Source organism: Curcuma longa, chromosome 12, assembly GCF_044706935.1.
Source record: "Curcuma longa cultivar G26 ecotype Majalengka, Jawa Barat chromosome 12, ITB_CL_G26_1.1, whole genome shotgun sequence".
NCBI lineage: Eukaryota > Viridiplantae > Streptophyta > Magnoliopsida > Zingiberales > Zingiberaceae > Curcuma > Curcuma longa.
In genome coordinates this window covers 2,727,293-2,750,299 of record NC_133872.1, presented here as the reverse complement: position 1 = coordinate 2,750,299, position 23,007 = coordinate 2,727,293, and the positions used below count along the sequence as shown (strand labels likewise).

At 36.7% G+C, this 23,007-nt stretch overlaps 3 protein-coding genes across 3 annotated transcripts; 2 read left to right on the top strand and 1 right to left on the bottom strand.

Moving 5' to 3' along the window:
• The first annotated feature begins 696 nt into the window (after positions 1 to 696).
• LOC141842705 (uncharacterized) lies at positions 697 to 3,492 on the top strand. Its single transcript, XM_074730734.1, has 5 exons — positions 697 to 862; positions 946 to 1,022; positions 2,480 to 2,691; positions 2,867 to 2,993; positions 3,092 to 3,492. Exons 1-5 carry the CDS (start codon positions 697 to 699, stop codon positions 3,224 to 3,226), a joined length of 717 nt encoding a protein of 238 aa, XP_074586835.1. The 3' UTR covers positions 3,227 to 3,492.
• A 602-nt stretch (positions 3,493 to 4,094) lies between these two features.
• LOC141842704 (sodium/hydrogen exchanger 1-like) lies at positions 4,095 to 9,811 on the bottom strand. The gene is made up of 14 exons (XM_074730733.1): positions 9,614 to 9,811; positions 9,398 to 9,516; positions 7,913 to 8,010; positions 7,699 to 7,758; positions 7,544 to 7,590; positions 7,257 to 7,451; positions 7,108 to 7,154; positions 6,906 to 6,972; positions 6,708 to 6,808; positions 6,459 to 6,560; positions 5,874 to 6,012; positions 5,733 to 5,795; positions 4,890 to 4,973; positions 4,095 to 4,431 (listed from the first exon to the last, which is right to left on the bottom strand). The coding sequence occupies exons 1-14, from the start codon at positions 9,794 to 9,796 to the stop codon at positions 4,102 to 4,104; spliced, it is 1,635 nt and encodes a 544-aa protein (XP_074586834.1). The 5' UTR covers positions 9,797 to 9,811; the 3' UTR covers positions 4,095 to 4,101.
• Positions 9,812 to 20,108: 10,297 nt separating this feature from the next.
• LOC141842644 (putative indole-3-pyruvate monooxygenase YUCCA10) lies at positions 20,109 to 21,596 on the top strand. The gene is made up of 4 exons (XM_074730688.1): positions 20,109 to 20,732; positions 20,834 to 21,067; positions 21,147 to 21,269; positions 21,420 to 21,596. The coding sequence occupies exons 1-4, from the start codon at positions 20,109 to 20,111 to the stop codon at positions 21,594 to 21,596; spliced, it is 1,158 nt and encodes a 385-aa protein (XP_074586789.1).
• The last annotated feature ends 1,411 nt before the right edge of the window (positions 21,597 to 23,007 follow it).

Below are 23,007 nucleotides of genomic sequence, written 5' to 3'. Positions count from 1 at the left end.
GAGGATGTAGAAGCAATTGATAACTGTTAAAGTTTGAGGGTTCAATTGGAATATTTTTTAATTTGTATTTAATAACTGTTCTATTTTTCTTTTTTATTTGCCAGCTGAAATTCTATAAAAAAATATATGTTAGAGTTAAAAGTATTTTAACTAGAGGCGTAAATGAGTTCGTGAGTTTTTTTTGAGCTGATTTAAAAAATATTTAATTTATAATTGAAATTATTGAATTTAAGTTGAATTTAAATATATTTGATAATTTTTTAAAGTCAAATTTAAATTTATAATATTTTATTTAATTATTAATGAACTGTCCGTGAGTCAAATTTAAATCAAATATAAAAATTTTTATATACTTTTATTTTAAATTTATTGAATTAAAATTTAAATAATTCTAATTTAAATCATTTAATAATTCCAAGCAAACTCAAGTTACAATCGGTTGTATTTTCGAATTTGGAATCAAATTAGAATATGGTATATAATTTTTAAATTTGAATTCGAATATTAATATTTTATACTATTTAATTTGATGTAGTTCGTTTGTACTCTTAATTTGAAAGTTAATAAAATTTTAAAGGACTTTTTTATAAATTAGTCCAAACTGTAGGAAAGGGCATTATACTTACGGCATGAGCCAACAAATTGAGCCTGAGTCTTATTTTTGATTGCGGCGCGGCAGGCGGCAGGCGGCAGGCAATGGGCGGCAAGGGGCAGCGACGGAGGGAGAAGAATTACAGATCCGCTCACGGTGGTGAAACGCGGCTTCCTCCTCCTCCCAGCCTGAAGGAGTTAGATGCTATTCCCTTCAAGCTCCGCAAAATCATGGAGCTCAGGAACGGGAACTTCTCTGCAGCCAAGCAAGGTCACAAATTCCTCACAAGCAGTTCACTAGTTCTTCCATATTTTCCCTTTCCTGTTGATGTTTTGACCATGTTTATTTTTTAGGGCACGCGCCAACTTCCAAAGACAGCGGAGGCCAGAAGAGAAAGCCAATAAGCGACTGCGACTCTGAGAAGAACAAGGTAAGGATAATAATCAAATACGTTACATCTTTGTGTTTATTTTTTGCTTGAACTTTGTGAATTTGAACATTTCTTTGCATTTGATGCAAGATTTTATCGTCACCCTATATTGTTATTCCTCTGGCTTTGTATCATAGGGTTTTTGTACGCAATAAGCATGTTTGATCTGTAACAGCATGGACTATCAAATATTGGTTGATAGGGTTCTTGGTATTGTAAAAATGAAGACTTGAAGAGGGTTCTTGTTCGAGATTGATTGGAGTAATAAATCAAACCATGTTACTTGATGGAGCCAATTTACAAGTAAATATATAAAACAAAAGATAAAAATATATTGCTTTACCATTTTAAGTGTGTTCCTAGGCATTTGTAACCCTTATATATATATATATATATATATATATATATATGATTATCGAAGCCTAGGCAAATGATGTGTTTTTGTATGTTGCTATTAGTAAGCTAGTAAAGACCATTGATATTTAAGCAAAAATACTGAAGCACTTTAGATGTATGACTGCATGATATTTAAGCATCCTTAAGAAGCCTCAATTTGCAACGTGGTAGTAAAGGAGTAGAGAACTCCAGTCTTTTGTCTTTGTCTCTTTTAATATGACTTTTAACATATCAAATCCAACATCATTAGAGAGACTAACAATACCATCTTAATGCCAAGAGGAGTCCAATCCAACAAAACATGCTAATACAACTTAGGTGGAAGACCTATTGATATCCTGTCGATAGTCAAGCATGCATAAGGAGTCTCACTTAGCAATGTGAGACTAGAGGAATGAAGTTTTTTGTCTTCATTTTTTTTACTTACTATAGGATGTCTGTTTGTAAAAAAATAAATGATAATCTAGGTGTCCGAGCTTCGCCCGACTAATCTTGAAGGTAGATGGCCTTTCCTTTGGTTTGCCTACCGGGTAAATCTAGGATTCCTTTTTGTACCCAATATTGTTAGTGGAGAGAGATTGACTTCGATACCATCTGAAGTTCAAGAGGGAGACAAATGCAAACCAAGGTAGTAGGCGGTGATGTCTAAATATTTAATCTTAATAAGTTTTACTTATCAATTTGAAACACAATGTGGGGTTAAAAGTAGCCAAGTTTCTTTGTTGCCCTTCCACCTTGTCTTTATTATGTCTTTTAACATGTCGCTGTAGGTTCAAGAATCCATTATGGCTAATTAAGGTCTGACTCTTCACAAATAATGGATTCAATGAAATGGTTCCTCCAAAATCCAATGCACTCACTGAATTATTATCTTCTAGTTCAATTTGTTATTTTTGTGTGAGATACTTCTGCTAATTAAATTGCTCTTTTCAAATCCTAGTCAATTTCTAGTTCATCTTTACAACCCAGAGAATTCTGTCTTTCGTTCAGTGTTCATGCAGTTCCTGCAATAACTTTTGTACTTTAGTTGGGTTGATTTCTTATTGATATTGTAATTACAGAAATTGAACAAAAATGAGTCTTCATCTACTTCAAGTTCTGTAAGCAAAGAGGGCATCCTGAAGGACAACCATTTAATTAGTGATGATGCAATTAAAACTCAATTCTTACATGGTGAGGGAAAGGGAAAACAAAAGAGAAAGGTGCCTAAGGACCTACGCTTTGTGGACATGGATCAAGTTGCCGGTGTCTCAAGGAAGAAAATGCGCAAAGAGTAAGTTACTGCTTAAGTTTTATTAAATCTGGATGAATCCATTATCTTAGATGAAAAATGGGATCATTTTAAAATTCCCTGTACATATTGATTTCTTTGGAAGCTATATATTTCCTAAGATTTCTTTTTTAAAAACTTTTCAATGTTCATATGTGCCTTTTTCTTTGATCCCAAGTTATTTTGAGACAAAGAAGAAGAAAAACAAAAAGCCCAAAATTGATGATGTTCGGGACTTTCCTGGTCGTGAAGAGATAGAGTTTGGTGAAGTTGTTCAAGCTCCGCCTAAACTATCTGTTCCTAAGGTAGAACTTCAAGTTCGATATCAACTTATGCTTGCATTTGACGGAGACCCGAAAGAGCTGATGCAACATGCTGTTGTTCTGTTTTTCTTTTTATGCAGAGATCCACAAAAGGACCTCTTGATGCTTTTCATGAAAGAGTAAGATTAGAAACAATTGAAGCTTACAGAAAGAATAGAGGATGGGCATCCAGGCCTGGTGTCCATATTCCTATGCCAGAAAATCCATCCACATGACATTGGTTGGAGGGATTTTAGCATTATCTCATTGTTAGAAATTTATAGATAGCTGAAAAGGTTTCGACCAACGTAGCTTGATGATGATCATATGGCATGATGAGATTGTTTCTATAGGGTTGAAAATTACCAGGAATTTGCTTATGATCGTTTGCCCAGCAATATTATCTTTATGCCTTTGTGACTAATTAAGTTGGTATCATCTTGTCTAATTAAGTTTATCGAACTTGTGTGTGGTGATCTTCATATCTGTTAAAAGGATTATCTTGTGGCACAATCTGTGTTATTATACTTTCAAATGCCAAAATTCTTTGTCAGCTTGAGTTCTTAAAGCGCAGATGTTCTTCATCAACCTACTAAATCAACAGATTACCTATGGCTGGCAAGAAGCTTCAGACCCCCATCCATCTGGAGTAATCTTTTTTAGTGCACATTCTTCATCTGTATGTATGTAAGCAAAATTCTTCCAACATCAGATGAGATAACCACAAGTATAGGTGAGCTTGTCATTCTTCATAATATTATGTTGCATACAAGAGTCAATTCCTGAAGGATTGCAGATGCAACAGGTGAGCCTAAACACTCTAAACCTTGGACTTTAAAAAACACCGTGTAATTTCAAAAGAAATATATTATATATATATATATAAACAAAAAATTACAGAATACTAACCAAGTATCTAGGTGATAATATTTGCATGATTCACACATTGATCCGCCACTAGAAAGGCAAACAAGAACTGATCAATGGTGAGGTCAAGGTCAAGAACTGTCACGGCAAATTGGAAAGTTTCAGCAAAACTATTGAATCTTTGTCCCCCTTTTTTTTCCCAACTCAGCCCTTTTTTACTCTTAAACGTATGCCCTTTGTTAGCTCATGGCAACCCTTGAAGGCCCTCATCAGGGGGTGAAGCAGGGAAAAAGGGAACAAAACCTCTCCCACCAAACACTGGACGCATGAATGCATTGTCAAACTTGCGCCAGTAGTGGTGAACTGTACGAGAAGGTTTACTTAGGAGCATCCGGAGGCCAGGCCCACGGTGTACGAATTCTGCTTCGGCTTCACCATCTGTTCCCTGCAAATTGTAAAGCAGCGGCGCATGCAGAGACTTTGGTGTTGACGGTTCTGAAGATGTGCTCATCGTGTGCTTTGCATTCTGAGGCAATAAGAACCTCACAAGAGGTTTTGTCATCAATCCAAAAACCTAAGGCACCACCAAAGCAAAGTCAACCAAGCATCTTGATAATGTTGTGAATCTTCAATCATTAGATAATGCTGAAATATATTTTAAAGAGTCCTTCAGAAAAGGATAATTGAGAAGATGAGATCATCATTTCAGACTGGCTTGTCTGTGCTTAACATTCTGCAATCAAATTTTCAAAGTACATTCATCAACTGACTTTGAAGATAATCTACCGGTCTCACACTATTTGAGTAAAATAAGATACTAGCCCACAGATGACTCATTTTAGTTTAGGAAAACATGGTTTGATAATGATGACAATGACAATGAAATAGATGGATCATTTTCGTTGATATGCTATAGAGTTTGTAATATTTGATATGAAAACTGAAAATGATTATCATTGTTTGAAACACATTTAAAATTGAAGCAGAGGCATCAATAATGTAGGGGGCATTTTGGTGGGAGCAATTATTTACCACAGTGCTGAAGAGAACAACTGTAATTGTGCTGGTGATCATAAATGCATTCCCTCGTAGTTGTGTGTGGCCAGATCTTGCAAACTACAAATTTAATAAGATAAGGAATTATAAAGACAAATGGATATACATTCTCAAGATGAATAGATTAAACTTGTCTAATCAAAGGATAAATATAACAGTTCTTTAAATTACTAAGAATAAAGAACAAAGCATGAAGTTTATAGGTAAGATATGGAGACTAATTGGATACAAAGATTATGATTAAACCTCTAGAATTGAACCACAACATAAGAAACTCAAGATTCTTCAGGAACATAAAGTTTATAGTCATTAATAGATTTGGTTAATCTGAAGGTGCATGTATGCAACAGAGTATACTGCTTTCCAAGCAAATAACAATAACAGGCAGGACGATGAGATCAATCTCTTTGCCTGAGACCTTTGTTTTGGTGCGTTTTGGATACTTAATTAGCATGACTATTTCATGATCCATAAGTACAGAAACAAATGCACAAGATTGTTCTGGATCCTTTCTTTTATTCTAGTATCCTTTCTCTGATGGTGAGATCTGGATCCTTTCTTTTATTCTAGTATCCTGTTAGATCATGTTTTAAGATGATTTTGAATCACAATGTAGGTGTATTTTCTAGTCAACCACTATGAGATCTTACATATTCAAAAAGAAACTATATTGGGGTAGACTCAAACTCAAGATCGTTCTTTCTTTTTCAATTAGGATAAAGGTGAGTGCGACTTAGAAATTGAATATCTGAGAGTTGAAGCTTGAAATCTCAAGTAACCGCCAACAAGAACAAGGACTGCGAACAAACCAGAGCTAACCTGATTGTATGCAAGTGCTATAGACACAGCACCTCGCATGAGACCTGCCCACCATATTGTAATCTGTCATACAGATAGCACCAGCTGCTAAATGAACCAAAAGGAGAAAAAAAACATTGAATATGAATTTTCTGCACTGACTTGTTGCTTGAATAGAATTCTTTCGTCTGGAGACTTCTTTGTTAAGTTGGACAGGAATGAGAGTGGAAAAATAAAAGCAGCTCTGCCAACTAAAACTAAGCCAAGAAGAATCGAGCTAATAGCAATTGATTTTCCAGGGCTGCAGAAAATAATAAAATAAATTAATTTATAATGCATATACATACTAAGCACCAAAAGCTGTCAGACAAGTGACAAAGGCTACCTTTATAAAATAAAGATCTAAGAAAGAGTGCACAATGAACACCAACTGACATGATAATCTTTTCATAACAATTAGCTATAAGATATGGTATACTGGCTCAAAAAAGCAAACATTTACCCTTAAATATTTGCTTACAGATTGCAAGATGCAAAGAACCCAAATAAATAAATTACTAATCCACCAATAAACCCTTGATTAGAGGGTCTTTGTTACTCTAGAAGGTAGATAAGAGATTATACTCAAACAAACTTCAAAAGAGAACTTTGGGTGCATAATTATGAGGTTGTTCCATCACAAACTAAACAGCAAAAATGAAAAGAGAGTGACCAGGGTAATGTAATTCATAATGTACTACAGCAAACCTGTCACTAACGAACTTCCATTTCTCAATATCCATTGCATCCATTCCCACATAGAGGAAGAGGAATGTCTCTGAAATGAATGACAATGTGGCAAATGCATGCCTGGAATCAAAGCAAGTGGTAAGGCAAAAGCAATGGAGAAAGAAAAATCAATAGAAAATTGATGATCATGCAGATGAATCAAAATCAAGTTTATTAATAGATGTAGCTAATCGATCAATAATGCGTTAAGTAGCCAGCAATGCTTACTTGGTGGTAACCCTTGAGCTCTCTGTCACGTTGTGCCAGGTATAATGAGACATTACTATCCCACAGAAAAAGACTGTGAGAATTCCACTTAAACTTAACAACTGAAAAATAGAACAAATGGCTTAGTACATATCAACTCAAATCCTAATTTAGTGTAGATTCTCTGACTCCTTCAGCACAATTAAACAAGAATCTCACTTCTGCCAGCATATAGGAAAGGTATGCCATGAGTATCATAAGTGCAACTTCACGATCAGTAGAGTGCCTAAGAAGTGGAACAAAGACTCTTAAACAGAAGATTTGAAAGTTGAAGGAATCAGTTTCACCCAAAAAATCTTCAGTTGCAAAATTTGTAATCAAAATTAGAGGGACATGCAAAATCTATAAAATTTCAACAGACCTGCCAATGTACAATTTTTTAATGACGTATGCACTTAGCAATCCACTCTGAAATTAATAGAGTAAATATATCATCATAAATTTAAAAAAAAAACATTAGTAAGTCGACGCATGATACTAAGTCAAATAGCATGAGAACAACAAACTCACAAATGCTCCGAGGAGGGTGCTGGAGAAAAATAAGTGTCCAAAGTTTGCCAACAACTTTAAGATAATATTTGCATCAACATGAGCATAATCAAAATTCTGAATTGCATTGAAAAGTACAATTGATGTGGCATCATTAACCACACCTTCACCAAATACTAAGCTGTACAACAAGGGGGTTTCATCCTGATTAAGAACCTGTCTTGGAAGAAACAGTATTATGAATACCATTAATCTTTAATTTTATAAGGTAAATACAATGAACAAATTGCTGTTAATTTATTCAAGACCTGCAATGTACAAACAGAATCGGTCGCAGAAAAGATTGCTGCTATTGCTGCATGAATAAAAGCATACTGACAAATGGAACTAAACTTATTGCAGATAACCAAATATATCTAAGTAATGTAGCAGACAATAAGAGAAGGGTAATAGAATAATTCACCAAGAAAATCTCTGATTTCTAATGAGATGATATCCATTTTTCTGAATGATGCAATTGCCCCTGCGTTCAGAATCAACAAGAGTGATTAGGACCCACAGTTAAATCAACAGACAAAAGCACATCAAGTTTGATCACCCAAAAAATAGTTTGTCAAAACAATCACAAGTTTGTCTATGGTAAAACAAAACAATGCAACCAATCTCAAATAACTTACCGATGGAAATTATGAAAAAGGATATTAATGTCCCAACTGCACCAAACAATATAATAGTCATGAAGTTGTGGAAAAATTGCTTCTTTTTTACTTGGAACCTAGTAATAAAGAAAAAGTAATCAGTCTCGAATGTCTGAAACTATCATTTTTTTTAGCAAAGAAAAATTCCTTTTATAGCAAGGGTGCTAGTAAATGATATGCCACATAGAAAGTACATGCAAGGTTTATTGTTCAAGACTTTTAACATGAAAAAATTAAGTAATAAGAGGCATCACAGTATTCAGATCTGAACATTCCACATGACAGAAAAACTTTAATACTACTCTCTTCCATCATGTTGGAAAACATAAATCATCACTGTCACTTGTCATACAGGAAGTAAATAGGAAAGTTTCCCTTCTGCTTCTGGTCAGTTGCATAATATTAAACAGCAAATACTAGCAATTAGGCTCAATTGTGCTTGCAAGAATATGGCAAGGGTGATTCATGTACTTGCACAAGTTCATATGATCTCGAGAAGGTACAAATCCTATTCGCCAGACTTATGTTATATCCTGGGCTGAATTTATAGACATCATTTCTCAGTAGAGGCTAGTGGGATATGACTATCTAAAACTATGATTTGCACACTACATTTGCAAGAACTAAAAGTTCAGTTATGAAAGAGTCACACTGGCATTGATCAGAAAATTTCTGTATTTATCTGCTCCCCTATCAAGCAAGCATTTAGTCAGGTTAATTTCAGTGAAAATACAAAAGATCACTTCAGAATCAAGCAAGTTAATTGAAAGCGCCTAATGCCACGTTTTCTTTCTTTTTTTATCATTGTCAACAGCCCAAGGTAACTAAGACAAGTGGTATCAAATGAGATTTTATTTTAGAAATTCAAAATGAAACTAAATTATTCAAGAACGTTCACCAGATAAATAGAAATAACAAGACCAGAGGAGATGCTAAGAATGTTTCCAATTTCAGTAAAAGCATGAGACATAAAGTTTTGGATGGAAATAACCAAGTTAATCAAATGGTTGTGTTCCATTAGTTAAGATACTAGAAAAAACCAGCTAAAGTAGTAATCGAGAATCTGTTAAAATATTTTTTGATTGTAGTCATCCAAAGAGTTAGCTTTTATTGTAGTCAATCGCTGACAATATCAGTATTAAATATTTACAGGTTGCGAGGATCATTTTTTCATGTTGTAGATGTCATATTAAGGGATGCGTAAAGAGAAACAGAGTAAAGAAAAAGTCTAAACTTGAGTATAATAAGGAACTGAAACCAAGAACTTTTAAATTATGCGGTTTACATTAACATCAATAAAACCAAAATATCAATTTCAAAGTTCTCTACTATATCTGATTCACAGCTTTAAATTCCCGGGGGGGGGGGAGGGGTGGGGGGCGCTGGAAGAGGGGGGGAGAGATACTAATATGGAGCTTCTTCTCTATGCATTATTTCCTTTTAGATGATAGATAGGAAGATTACCCGGCATTGAATATAATTGGGGGAAGAAGGTAAATAAAGAAGAGGTCTTCGCTGAAGATGAAGATATGAGAGCTCTTCCCTTTCGTCACCAGCAGGATGAAGAATCCAGTGAACACTCCCTGCAAGAGGACAAGCGTTAAAAGAAATAAAAATCCTATTGCTCCAAGCAAGATTCGACATTGAGCGGCGCGAACGCTAAAGGAAGAAACAACTCACGATGACGAGCGCGGTGATGGACTCGTTCATCCAGCGGTTTTCCTCAAGGAGGTGACCTATGATGATGCATCCGCAGAGCAGCGTCACGAAGAGGTTGATGGAAACCACCGAGCTGTGATCCGACGTCGTCAACACCAACCCCTGCAGACGCTCGTGCAGCTGCGCCAACAAGCTCAACTCCATGGCCGCCGTCCTCCTCCTCCCTCCAGCGGACCGGGAACCAAAGAAGCCGAAACCAAACAAACAGCGAAAAAACTAGAGAATGGTCGGGAGATAGGTGGCTCAAGCCTCCGACAACTCCATGGCAAATGCCTCGCCCTGCAGGCTATTTCGAGGAGGTGATCAGAAACATCATTTTTGTGCGGAAGTGCGAGAGAAGAGGCGAAAAGGAAGCAGATTTTTGAGCGAAAACCTCGCGGCGAATGCTTCGCTCGCCGATCAAACCGCGAGAGGGTTTCCAGTCGGTAATCGGAATGGCATTTGGGGGCAAAAGTAGCAGGATTCCATGATGCTCGCTTTGCGCTCTCTCTCTCTTTCTCGTTTGTCCCTCCCTCTTCCCGTCTATATATACTCCTCTCTCTCTCTCTCTCTCTCTCTCTCTCTCTTCTCACGCTTTCGTTTCGGGAGCTCGTAGGATCCCATTCGGCGAACAAATAATTACGTGCTCAGTTTTCATTCGCTATGATTGTGTTTGCTGTCTCAGAAAGTGAGAACGAGGATCCGACACACTCATGACTTCCCGCACGAGCGGAGTTCCTTTCCTCACGGTTGTTGAGTCCGTATAAAAAATATTTGAGACCTTTTTTCTTTCTCTACTTTACGTTTGACGCCTCTACGTTTGCGAAATTTCAAAATCATACAATTGTTAGGTAATAGAAGGCTCATGTTGAATTTACTTGGACCTAATTAAATATAATTGCTAATTTTATTATTTATCTGGATGAAACTGGAGAACCAGAAAGAATTTAACTACATTTTAATTTTTCTATTCCATTCGTGCTTAGAGAAAATAAATTGTAAGCATCTAATAAATATTAAATGATATTATTTTTCCATTTAATTTTTTCATAGAATAATGAAATGGCTATTTATTAATTTAAATAATTAAATGTAATATAGCAACAAAAAACACATATTTAAATAATAATTAATGTATCCAAAAATAGTAGTTGTTGTTTTATTTTTATATTGATACTTATTATATGATACTCACTAGCAAATGATTTATTTAATTTGATTTATTTTAATTTTACTAGTATACATGAAATTACAATGTAATAATGTATTTTTAAAAGTAAATATCTTTATACCATGTTCATCTTAAACGTCCTATCCTATCATATGTGTCATCAGTGAATAAATATTTAAAATTATATATATATATATATATAATTGATCTCTTGTGTAATTAAATTTATGCGACTATACGCGACTCTGATGTGACTAAGATTTTTCATCAACGTGGTAAACGATTCCGTGACGAAACAAAAATCCTAAATCCCTAAAATTGCGATCCTAACCTTAAACCTGATGATCCCGATCTTTCTGTCGTTGTCTCTCCCTCTTGTTGCTCCTCGTCTCGATGAGATCGCTCTGCTCTGTGTGTTGTTGCCGCCGATCTCATCGACGACGACGAAGAGATCGGGATCAGGGGTTTAGGGTTAGGATCGCGATTTTGGGGTTTAGGATTTTTGTTACGTCGCAGAATCGCTTGCCACGCTAGCGAGAAATCCTAGCCACGTTAGAGTCGTGCACAGTCGTGTAAATTTAATCGCGCAGGAGATCAATTTTATATATATATATATATATATATATATATAAATCAAGTCTCATGGACTCAATCCCTAGGAGTGGCCAGTCCGGTCCCATGGAGTTTTCCACCGACCACTAGGGTAAATCGGGAAGCGCATAACAAATCCAAATACCCAGCATCCTTTGATTGCGTTCCCCATTTGGAAGAAAATTCTTACAAATACGTCGTAGTTGGGGATCGAACTGCGGATCCCTAGATCACAACCCGGATGTCCTACCGTTGCACTATTGTCCCGGGGACTATATGATTCTATCAAAAACTTTTAAAATTGTATGGTACATGATTAATAATTAAAAATATCTAAAAGGTCCTTTGTATATAAATAAATTAATAATTATATATATATATATATGAGCGTCGGCTTCCTACGCGCCCGTGCGCGCCGACCGCCGACCTCCACGCGCTTCCGCCGTCCGTTCATCGCCGTCCGACCACCGAAGACTGCCGGACCGGACCCGTTGGAACCGCAACTCGCTGGCGCACATTTCAGCATCGAATTCCGGCCGAAACAAGGCAACAGTGCCTGGCGGCGCCGGCGCGTCGACCGCGGCCGGAGTCCGGCCCCGATTCGGCCGGAATCCGACCGGATTCTGGCCGAATCGGGGCCGGACTCCGGCCACCGCCGGACCGCCTGCGAGTTGCGGTTCCAACGGGTCCGGTCCGGCGGCCGGCAGTGGTCGGACGGCGATGAACGGGCGGCGGGAAGCGGCGAAGGTCCGAGAACAAACACTGTGCAATCGGGCGGCTCACGTTTATCGCGATCGCGGGCAGACGGCCGAGATCCAGGCGCTCACGGGGCGCGCACTGGGTGTCGCTCAGAATAGCAAAATTGTATATATATATAATACTAGAATTTTTCATGAAATACGCATGAAATCATCAAATGCAAAAAATTCTTTTCTTGATTTAACTAAATAATATTAATTTTATATATAAATATTCGAGATCGATTGATTTAGGGTTAGGATCGATTGGAATCGGATTATAGAATCGTATGATCCTACTAAAAACTTTTAAAATATTATGGTACATGATTAATAATTAAAAATATTTAAAAAGATCATTTGTATATAAATAGATTAATAATTTGACATATACATATAACTGGTCAACATTAAAAAATTTCAAGAAATACACATGAAATCATCAAACACAGAAAATTTAATAATATTAACAAACATGTTTACATTTTCCATCTAGTTCAATTTCTTCTCAATCACCTTTTGAATTAATTCATTATGTCATTTGAAGACTACATCAAATAAAATCTTACTTTGGGGCTCTCTTTTTTTTTAACAGTTGTTGATTATTATACTCGATATACTTGGATACACCTCATGAGTTTTAAATCTGAAACACAAGGAATCCTTCAATACTTTATTTCTTGGGTGGAAACACAATTCCGCTCTAGAATTAAAATTCTTCAAACCGATAATGGCACCGAAATATTTTTCATGAGAAATTATTTCCATAGTAAAGGCATCAATTATCACACCTCATGCACCTCAACTCCACAACAAAATGGAGTTGTTGAATGAAAACATCATCATCTTGTAAATGTAGGAAGGGCTTTCCGATTTCAAACAAAGCCATGATTAAAGTTTTAGGGCGAAATCGTTCAAACAACTTGATATTTGCCCATACCTCTCCTTTCTCATAAATCCCCATATCAACTACTTTATAACAAATCACCCGCATATCCTCATCTCCGGACTTTTGGATGTCTTTGCTATGCCACTAATCCTCAACCCACACATAAATTTGACTAAAGAGAGCTTCAGTGCATATTTGTTGGTTATCCATTTGGCAAAAGGGGTTGTCGAGTTTATAATCTAGAAACAAACAAATTCTTTTCTTCTCGAGATGTTTTCCATGAACATATTTTCCCATTCCATACTAACCCACTAGAAGAACAACAACATGATTATAATCTTCCCTTGCCTTACACCTCAGACGCACCAACCCTCATAGAAACAAACACCACACAAACTACTGATTCTCCTTCACAATCATCCGTACCTTCGCAACCATGAAACTATCCCTAACTCAGATACTTCCACAACATAAACACCCCCCTAGCATGTGTGATAATCCATTCTGATTGCATAAGGCAACCAATGTCAAACTCCAAAATTTCCATCCCTACCACACCACCACAGTTAACCCAAGTCAATCTTTTTCCTCCATTGGCATGCGTCACCCTTTGTCCAGGTATATTTCTTATGCACAACTCTCACATAAATATCGAAATTTTGCTTGTGCCATTACTATGCATGTGGAACTCGAGACTTATGAGCAGACAATGTTAGATCCAAAATGACAGAAAGGTATGTATGAAGAATTAACTACCCTTGAATAAAATAATACTTGGGCACTCATGCCACTTCCCTCTGGTCATCGCCCAATCAAATGCAAATGGGTGTATAAGATTAAACATAATTCGGATAGCACAATTGACATATACAAAGTCTGATTGGTGGCAAAGGGCTTCACTCAACGGGAAAGGATCACAGGCGGAGCCACATTATAAGTTACCCGGGCTATAGCCCGGGGGTCCAACGGCACAAAAGTTTGCATTTACAGATGGGAGAATTTTTTTAAAAAGAACGAAAAAGATAGCTCGGGTTGTCGCGTCAGCACAGTCCATAGTCGGAGATTAGCTCGGATATCACCCGGGCTGGCTCCGCCATTGGAAGGGATTGATTATAAGGGAACATTTGCACTTGTAGCCAAGTTGACCATAGGTGGCTCTTTACTTGTCTTGTTGTTATTCATAATTGGTCACTTCATGGATGTCCAAAATGTTTTTCTTCATGGTGATTTGTTTGAAGAAGTTTATATGGAACTACCTCTCGATTTCCATCAACAGGGGGAAGACACCTATGGTATGTTCGACTCAACAAATCATTATATGACCTTAAATAAACCTCATGGAGTTGGTTTCACAAATTTTTTGACAACATTCAACAAGTTGGGTTTTTCAATCTGAGGTTGACTATTCACTTTTCACAAATGTTTCTGTTAATTCCTTTATAGTCGTACTCATCTATATGGATGATATAATCATAGCAGACAATGATGACAATACAATTGATGCCTTCAAGAAGTTTCTCCACACCAAATTTCATATCAAGGACCTCAGCCAATTACGATATTTCCTTGGTATTGAAGTTGTTGGGTCTACTGATGGTATTTTGATATCTCAACGGAAGTACACTATTGATATTCTAGATAGTTTACTTGGGGCCAAACCATTGTCTACACCTATAGAAGAAAATGTCAAACTCTTACCCATGGAAGGAGAGTCATTAAAGAATCTATTTACTTATAGACGGATAGTGACAACTAATTTATCTCACAATTATAAGACCAGAGATAATTTATACAATTCACATTCTGAGTAAATTTATGTAAGAACCAAGAAAGCCTCATTTAGATGGTGTTCACCATCTTTTGAGATATCTTAAAGGTGGACCTAGCCAAGGATTATTTTTCTTAAAGGTGGACAGTCAAAAGAAAATTTGCTCTTAAAAGGATTTTGCGATGCCGATTGGGCTCGATGGTCAATCACTAGATGATCATCTATGATCAGTTATTGCATTTTCCTTAGGAGATCACTTATTTCATGGAGAACCAAGAAACAAATTACAATTTCAAGATCTTCAACAAAATCAGAGTATCGAGTCATGGCTTCGGTTACATATAAAATTATATGGCTCATGAATTATTTGTTGGATGATTTGCGGGTGATGGCATTGACAACCAACAATGCTATTTTGTGACAACGAAGCAACTCTCCATATTACTGTGCCAACCCAGTTTATCATGAATGCACCAAACATATAGAAATTGATTGTAATGTATTAATTCAAGAACGAATCTAGTTCGGTACTATAAAAACTGCCCATGTGTCATCGACTTCCTGGCTTGCAGATTTGTTCACTAAACCATGAAGTTCGTCAAATTTTCATTTCCTACTTGGCAAGTTTGACATTCTTGATATATACACTCTAACTTGAGGGGGATTATTATGGGAAAGAATTAAAATATCTCATAATTCAGAAAAAGGGATATGGCCATATTACATGAAAGAATTAAAAGATCTCATAATTAAAGAAAAAAGATATGTTGATGTTTAGAAAGAATGTAATTCAATTTGTATAATTGATTATATATTTAGTTTTCTAGATTAGGTTGAATCAATCTTTTATATATATATATATATACATTGTTTTCTCTTTTTTATTCAATAATCATATACATAATTTTTGTTCATATTCAATTTTCTCTTCAAAATCATTTTAAAATCCTAACGATGTAAAAGAGATAAATAATTTTTATAAAAATGACTAAAATTTTTTGGAGTCTTTAAAAAAAACTTTAAATGATATTTTTTAATCTAAAATTGGGTTATACCTTATAATGAACATAAATCTTTGAACGAATTTCGATTTGAATCTTATGATTCAACTCGAGTCAAAAGTTATCATCTCTCAAAGCTTAACTAATCCTACTCCATTTCTACTCCGATTCTACTGATTCTATCAATCTTGCTCCAATTTCATTACAAAAAATGATCCCAAACATTTCTAGATCGTTTGGGTACTTTCGGATCTTAGGATCGTGTATGTCTAAAATCTGGATTCCGATTCTGCAAACTATATATGGTGGGGATCATCATTTGGACATTTGATTTTCTTTTGTAAATTGTTAGATATATTTGATTAAAACTGAACCGAATTTGTTACAACTAAACTAATCGAATTTTTTTATGTAAGAATCAATTTTTACTATTAAAATTTTAAATTTATTTAATAAAAATAAATAAATCTTAATTTTTTTATTATTTAATAAAAAATTAATTTAAACAATTTTTAAAATTTATAATCGAAATTGTACTGATTTAATTGAAATAACTAATATTTTTTTAAAAAATAAATCAACAAGTTGAATGTCTTGCTGGTAAATACTATAGCTTAATGTCTAAACTTTTAAATAGTTTAACTGTAAGAAAAAAAACTAATAATAAATAAATAAAATGACATTGTTACTGTTTCGAACGTCCGGAACACTTCTAGAGCGCCTAGAATACTTCCGAACATCCGAAATCTTCTATTGCGGATGAGTCAAACGTTGTAAAGCGTAGAAAAACTCTCTCTCTATATAGAAAAGTAAAATTATATTTTAAAGAATATTATAAAAATAAGGTTATGGCATCTCACCGTTAGTGATGTCATGATGAGAAACACAAGTAGTAATCATGATCCGAGCCTGTGCACTAATTAATCAAAGTAAAGTGGTAGTGTTGCCTTCATGATCACTAAACCTGGAAAAAATAGAATCCAAAGAACCCACAGCATTGCACTCAACCAGGCTTCGATTTTAATTTGACCAAATGGCTAAAAATTCATGATGAACAGAACAAGGGGAAAAGAAATCATTTTTTGTTTAAAAATACATCGTATATATAATTATGTACTGGCAATGCAAGTGGAGCTTTTGCATCTGATTAATTTGTGCCATGATGAACTCATGCGAAATTAAATTCATTTTAGAATATATGCCCACATCAGTCACTAAAATGATTATCGCGAGTTGTTATTATATAGATGAGATTAATTTAGAACACGATGCAAATTCCATGATGCAAAGTTAATTATGCAATTTTGACGGGAGCTTTTGTGCTAATATGAGTCATTTCAATATGCTTAAAACTTAAAAGTAGTCAATAATACACTGGATTCTAATTCCATGATGCACTGTTTTCCATAACGTACGTTGATTGCCATTTTAAGAGGATTGTCTTCAAGTTTTAAAAGGTTTCCATATATATCAAAATCAGCTGGTGATCTGACCCAGTTTTGAAGCACTTGATACGGTGGATTTTTATTGGTCTGACATGATAAAAGAAAGTCAATAATCGATTCGACCTGACAAGTCAATAGATCAATGGTCAAATTATATTTAATTGGCGCCAATCTCAATCACAATGATGTTCGGTCCAGTCCAGCTTCACTCGGCCTAGCTCCAAAAGGCCCTCAGTCGACTCGGTCCGACAACTACACACTTACCTTTCTTGGACGTCCAGTCCGCCGTCTCGGTCGCTCGGCCGCACCATTCCACCGCCTCAGCCGCTCGACCACACGACTCGGCTACTCTGCTATACCCTCAAATATCTCAGCTACTCGGCCTCACTCGACCTCCACCACTCCGACCTCTGCAATCATTCGACCACCACTCGTTCATATTTTCAGTTGTCTCAGCTACTCGGCCTCAACCACTCAATCTCGACCTCGATCAGCTCAACCACTCAGTCTCGGCCTCGATCAGCTTGGCCTCTCTCGGTCACCCCCAACACTAAAGGCCAACCAAGTGTTCGAACTCTGTCAAAGGATTAGGGCAGTACTCATCAGGCCTGATCCCCTAGATAATTCTCTGCCCCAGCTGCTCATAGCTAACAGACGAGAACAATCGGCACGACCGAGCTGCATAATTACGAGGTTGGCAGACTCAGTCCCCTAGATACTATACTGTCTGCTCATTTGTCAGCAATCCACAAAATTTGTTCCCTCAGATACCACCACATCCTGACCCCATGTCCGCAGGAATGTTCCCTCGGGTTAGTATATAAACCCTCCTCAGGTATGAAAAACTCTCTCTCTCACTCTCATTCAACTTCATATACTGCTTTCTTCTCCTTCATTTCTTTGGGCTGACTTGAGCGTCGGAGTGGCATGTCGGGAATCCTTAACGCCTTGCTAACCCTTACGCTCAGCTCTTTCTTCTCAGGTTCATTCGTCAACAAGATCAGTGAAGGTTGAGGTGACATACCATTGACTGATGGCTTGACCATCTGCAGCATCCAGTCAAAACAACACTCATCAACATTTTTACACAATTAGAGGCTAATCTCCAAAATATTCGTCCTTACTAAGATTCGAGCTCTGATCTTCTTGTTTATTCTCCTTAAATATTTTACTACTGCACTATATCCGTGGAGATGACTAATGGTCTTCTAAGAATGCCAATGATGTTGTGGCTCATGAACCCAACAAGTCAAGCTTTTGTAGTCATAATTCATTGTCAGTTTAAGATGAAAAATGCAAAAAACTCACAAGTTCTTGCTGAAACGTATCCCTTGATTCAGGCTGCATTGTTCTCTTCCCTCATTGCTGTCTTTTCAACCTAGAAATTTCCATCTCTTAGGCAATAGAAACTGGAGTCACAACAGGCTTGCTAGAAGAATATGGAAGTTGTTCTCACAGCACTTTCAGAGATTACTACCAGGTAAAAACAAATTATTCTAGTCTAGTTTCAGTTCAAGATTGTTGAGCTTCAACTTGAAGGGCCGAGAAGAACAACTCTTAAACAAAGGCAACTCCTCAAGATTGTAATTCTGGAGAAGGCAGAGGACTGAGAAGTTCAACTGTCAACTTATTTTCTTGAATACAACTACTGTTTCCCTTAGGTAACTGTTAAACAAAGGAGAGGAAAATCACAGCACTTAGACATTGAATATCCAATTAGGCAAGCAAGACCACAATGCATCAAAAAAATGACATGATTAATTAATCAACAATTAGTACTTCGAAATTGGTCTCTTAAGACTCCTAGCTTTAGAAAAACAATGATCTGGAGTAAGGAACAAAATACCTCTGTTATAATGCACACACACATATTGTTAGGTGGCAATCATGTAACCTCAGAGAAAAGTGTGATAGCATGCTCAATTTAACCATATGCGAACAGCTACTCTCCATCAACCATTGATAAGTAAGTACGTTGGAAATAACAGAACTGAGTGACAATGAACAATAGTTACACCAAGCTACAAATTATAGCTCATTGATCATTTTTCAGAGATTCTTTCGCACTGGTATCCTTGAGATATCAAGCCTACAATCATTTAAACTGTGCACAAAGCACAATAATGAGAGGAAAGTTAAAAAAATTATAGATTTGAGTAAGGAGGTACAAAAAGATGGGAAAACAGTAAAAAAAGTGTTTGATAGGGGTTAATCTTTCAAGGATCCATGGTGGTCTTTGACATATGATGGATCACAAAATCAAAAAGATTTAAAAGATAATAATTTTTCTACTTGAGAAGTGCTTTTAAATGTTTAGAGAGTCCTAATGGTGAGCTTTACTACAAATGCTTTGACAAAAAATAGAGAGATATATTACTATGAAAATGCAAGGAGCAACGATGCTTAATACGAATTAATGAAAATCAACAAATATTTATATGACATGATCATTATAATTTACTTAAATATAAAGGATGTACAATATTTTAATCAAAGAATAGTAAGTTAATGTTAAATAACTGCTTTATTTTCCCAATTTTAAATTAATATAAACTTAAAAAATTGTTAAAAATTTATCATTTACCTCAATTTGTTACTTGCTGCATGCGAAGGAAGATAGAGGGAAGAAATTAGTTCTTTTTCCCATTTTTTTTCATTTTATTTTCATCCATAAAGGAAATAAACTTTTATTTCTTTCTTCACAAGTATAATAACTTTCTTTCTTTATTTTCTGGGTTAAATACTTTCTTCCTTTAATCAGACGGTTAAATATTTTTCTTTTAATTCTTCTTTTCTATATAAACAATTCCCTCGGATGATTTCTATCTCCGTTCTCAACTCTCCTAATTGCTGAAATCAGAGTGCGAGGCGATCAATGAGGGAGGAGGTAGTGTTGATCGTCGGGGCGGGGCAGTCCGGGTTGGCGACGGCGGCGTGCCTGAAGGAGCTGTCGGTGCCGTGCCTCATCCTGGAGCGCGACGGCTGCATCGCCTCGTTGTGGCGGCGGCGCTGCTACGATCGCGTCAAGCTCCACCTGGCCAAGGAGTACAGCCAGCTTCCGCACTTGCCCCACCCGCCTGAGGCACCCACGTTCCTCCCCAAGGACGACTTCGTCCGCTACCTGGACGACTACGCGGAGCGGTTCCGGCTCCGCGTGGCCCTGAGCCGCGAGGTGGTGTCAGCGGAGTACCACGAGGCGTCGGGGAGGTGGCTGGTGACGGCGAGGAACACGGAAAACAACGGCGGCGGCGCAGAGGAGCTTTACTCCGCCCGGTACCTCGTGGTGGCGAGCGGGGAAAACGCCGAGGCGGCTATGCCGGAGATCCCGGGTCTGGCGGAGTTCCGTGGGCCGGTGCTGCACTCCAGCCGGTACCGGACGGGGAGGGACTACGAGGGGAAGGCCGTGCTCGTGGTGGGCGGCGGCAACTCCGGCATGGAGATAGCGCTCGACGTCGCCGACGGCGGGGCTCACACCACCTGCGTCGTCGTCAGGAGCCAGGTAACTCAATTATGACTCAATAATCATTATTAAATTTTATTCCATTCGGAAATATACGCTTTTGATTATTGAAATCTGCTCGTCCGTGTTTCCTTATGCAGCTTCACATCGTACCAAGGGAGACATGGTTCGTGGCCATGCGTCTCATGAGATTTTTGCCAATGTGGCTGCTCGACCACTTAATTCTCCTCGCATGTTACTTCAAGTACGGGGACCTCTCAAGGTATGGCCTACACAGACCGTCGATGGGGCCCATGTACATGAAAAAGCACACCCCAATCTATCCGGTCGTTGATGTCGGCACGGTAAACAAAATTAAAGCAGGAGAAGTTCAGGTACCGATCGACCATTTGCATGTATTCTCGTTCAGTAGTTTGGAATTTTGATACAAAATTTCGTATAAAAACTTCACAGGTCGTTCCGTCGATAAAGAGCATCGAGGGCAACGGCGTCACATTCACAGATGGAAGAACTCACAACTTCGACGCTGTAATCCTCGCGACAGGTTACAGGAGCTCTGTCAAGAAATGGCTCAAGGTAATTAATGGTGTGGTGGCTGGTAGCTACCTACAAGCTTGTATTGAAAACCTGGCTTTCTGTAGATTCAAGTGAAAGTCATCATGTTCCTTCGAAGGCAATGTTTTCCATAAAATTTAATATTAATTAAATACGTTTTCTTTTTTGCAGGGTGATGATTTCCTGATAGGAGAAGATGGGATGTCGAAGCAGAAATACCCTAACCACTGGAAAGGGAAGAAGAATAAGCTTTACTGCGCTGGACTTACGAGAATGGGAATTCAGGGATCCGCAGACGATGCTAAAAAGATCGCTGATGATATTGCGGATGACTATCGCAACAATTAGTAGTGTTAATTTCTTAATTCTCTGTTCCAAATTAGGGTATTTTTCTACACCGTATATTATTGGTTTGAGAGAGTGAATAAACCATTGAAATGTGTATTCAGTGACAATTGTTCGTCCAGGTAATTCCTGTGATAGATCTTTACTTATTATTTAACGGGATAGAATGTGTGTGTTTTTTACGTGATAGTTATTCTCCCTTTGGAGACCATATTAATAAGTCAAATTGCATAAACATAGAAAAGAAAAGTAGACATTGTTGAAACACAGAAAAGAACAAAGATAAAATAATTACTTTTTATTGATAATTATGTTAAGCTATAGATTTGATATATTGCGCGACGGATTCGTGCGCGTCTGTGAGCGACACTACGGATTTGTGTGCATTCGTGAGCGACACTGTTGATCCACTGTTGTTGCCACCGGCCTCGCCACGTTGTCCGACTACTACCGGCCACCGGATCGGGCGTGATTGACGCGCTGCTCGCAGGAGCTGCGTCCGACATCGGATTCCGACGAATAGTGGTCGGAATCTAACATAATTTGGTCGGAAACAGTGAAATCATGCGGCCGATAGTGCGCACGTGCCCGATTGCATGCTAGATTCCGATCGAAATTCGATCGAAGTCCAGATCCTGATCGCTTGGAAGGTGGCACCTACCAGTCGGCTGTTGAATTTTGATCGGACCGGAGCCGACAGACGACTGCCGACGACGTGCCGAGTAGGAACGGGACGACGGGTTCGTCACACAGTATATCATATATATCTTTGTTAAGCTATATATGATAAATAAGATAATAATAATATGGTATAGAAATAACGATAAATATAAGGGGGCGTTTGGTTTGGAAATTTTTTTCTATTTTCTATTTTTTATTTTCTATTTCTATTTTTCTATTTTCTGATCTAATTTTTAGAAAATAGGAAATACGTTTGGTATGATATACTATTTTCTATTTTCTAGAAAATAAAATTAAAAAATATGTTTGGTTTATTAATATAAAAAATTATAAATAAAATAGATTTTTTTTTAATAAAAATACCATCTTATCATGGAAAAGAAAAAATCATACAAGAAGAGGATCAACCATATTAGAAAGGATCAAACCTGACCTTCTAATACAACATTACATAACTTCAAATGTACTGTGAAATCTAATTAAAATCAAATTAATTAATTCAATAAATTTTAATTTAAATATTTATAAATTTAAAAAATAATTTATTTAAAATTTTAAAAAAAATAAAATTAATGAATTATATTTATTAATTTAATGAATTATTTTATTAAAATAATTATTTTAATGAATTATTTTATTAATATATATATAAATTTCTTTTAAATTTTAAAAAATAAAATTAATAAATTATATTTATTAATTTAATGAATTATTTTATTAAAATAATTATTTT

Bases quoted from the DNA above. Each gene is read 5' to 3' on its own strand.
- LOC141842644 (XM_074730688.1), top strand. From the start codon at position 20,109: ATGAGGGAGGAGGTAGTGTTGATCGTCGGGGCGGGGCAGTCCGGGTTG. The intron at 20,733-20,833 runs GTAACTCAATTA...TTCCTTATGCAG, and splicing joins GCGTCGTCGTCAGGAGCCAG to CTTCACATCGTACCAAGGGA. The intron at 21,270-21,419 runs GTAATTAATGGT...TCTTTTTTGCAG, and splicing joins CTGTCAAGAAATGGCTCAAG to GGTGATGATTTCCTGATAGG.
- LOC141842705 (XM_074730734.1), top strand. From the start codon at position 697: ATGGGCGGCAAGGGGCAGCGACGGAGGGAGAAGAATTACAGATCCGCT. The intron at 1,023-2,479 runs GTAAGGATAATA...TTGTAATTACAG, and splicing joins GCGACTCTGAGAAGAACAAG to AAATTGAACAAAAATGAGTC. The intron at 2,692-2,866 runs GTAAGTTACTGC...TTTGATCCCAAG, and splicing joins AGGAAGAAAATGCGCAAAGA to TTATTTTGAGACAAAGAAGA.
- LOC141842704 (XM_074730733.1), bottom strand. From the start codon at position 9,796: ATGGAGTTGAGCTTGTTGGCGCAGCTGCACGAGCGTCTGCAGGGGTTG. The intron at 4,974-5,732 runs GTTAGCTCTGGT...TTAAATTTGTAG, and splicing joins TAGCACTTGCATACAATCAG to TTTGCAAGATCTGGCCACAC. The intron at 4,432-4,889 runs GTAAATAATTGC...GTGGTGCCTTAG, and splicing joins TTGTTCTCTTCAGCACTGTG to GTTTTTGGATTGATGACAAA.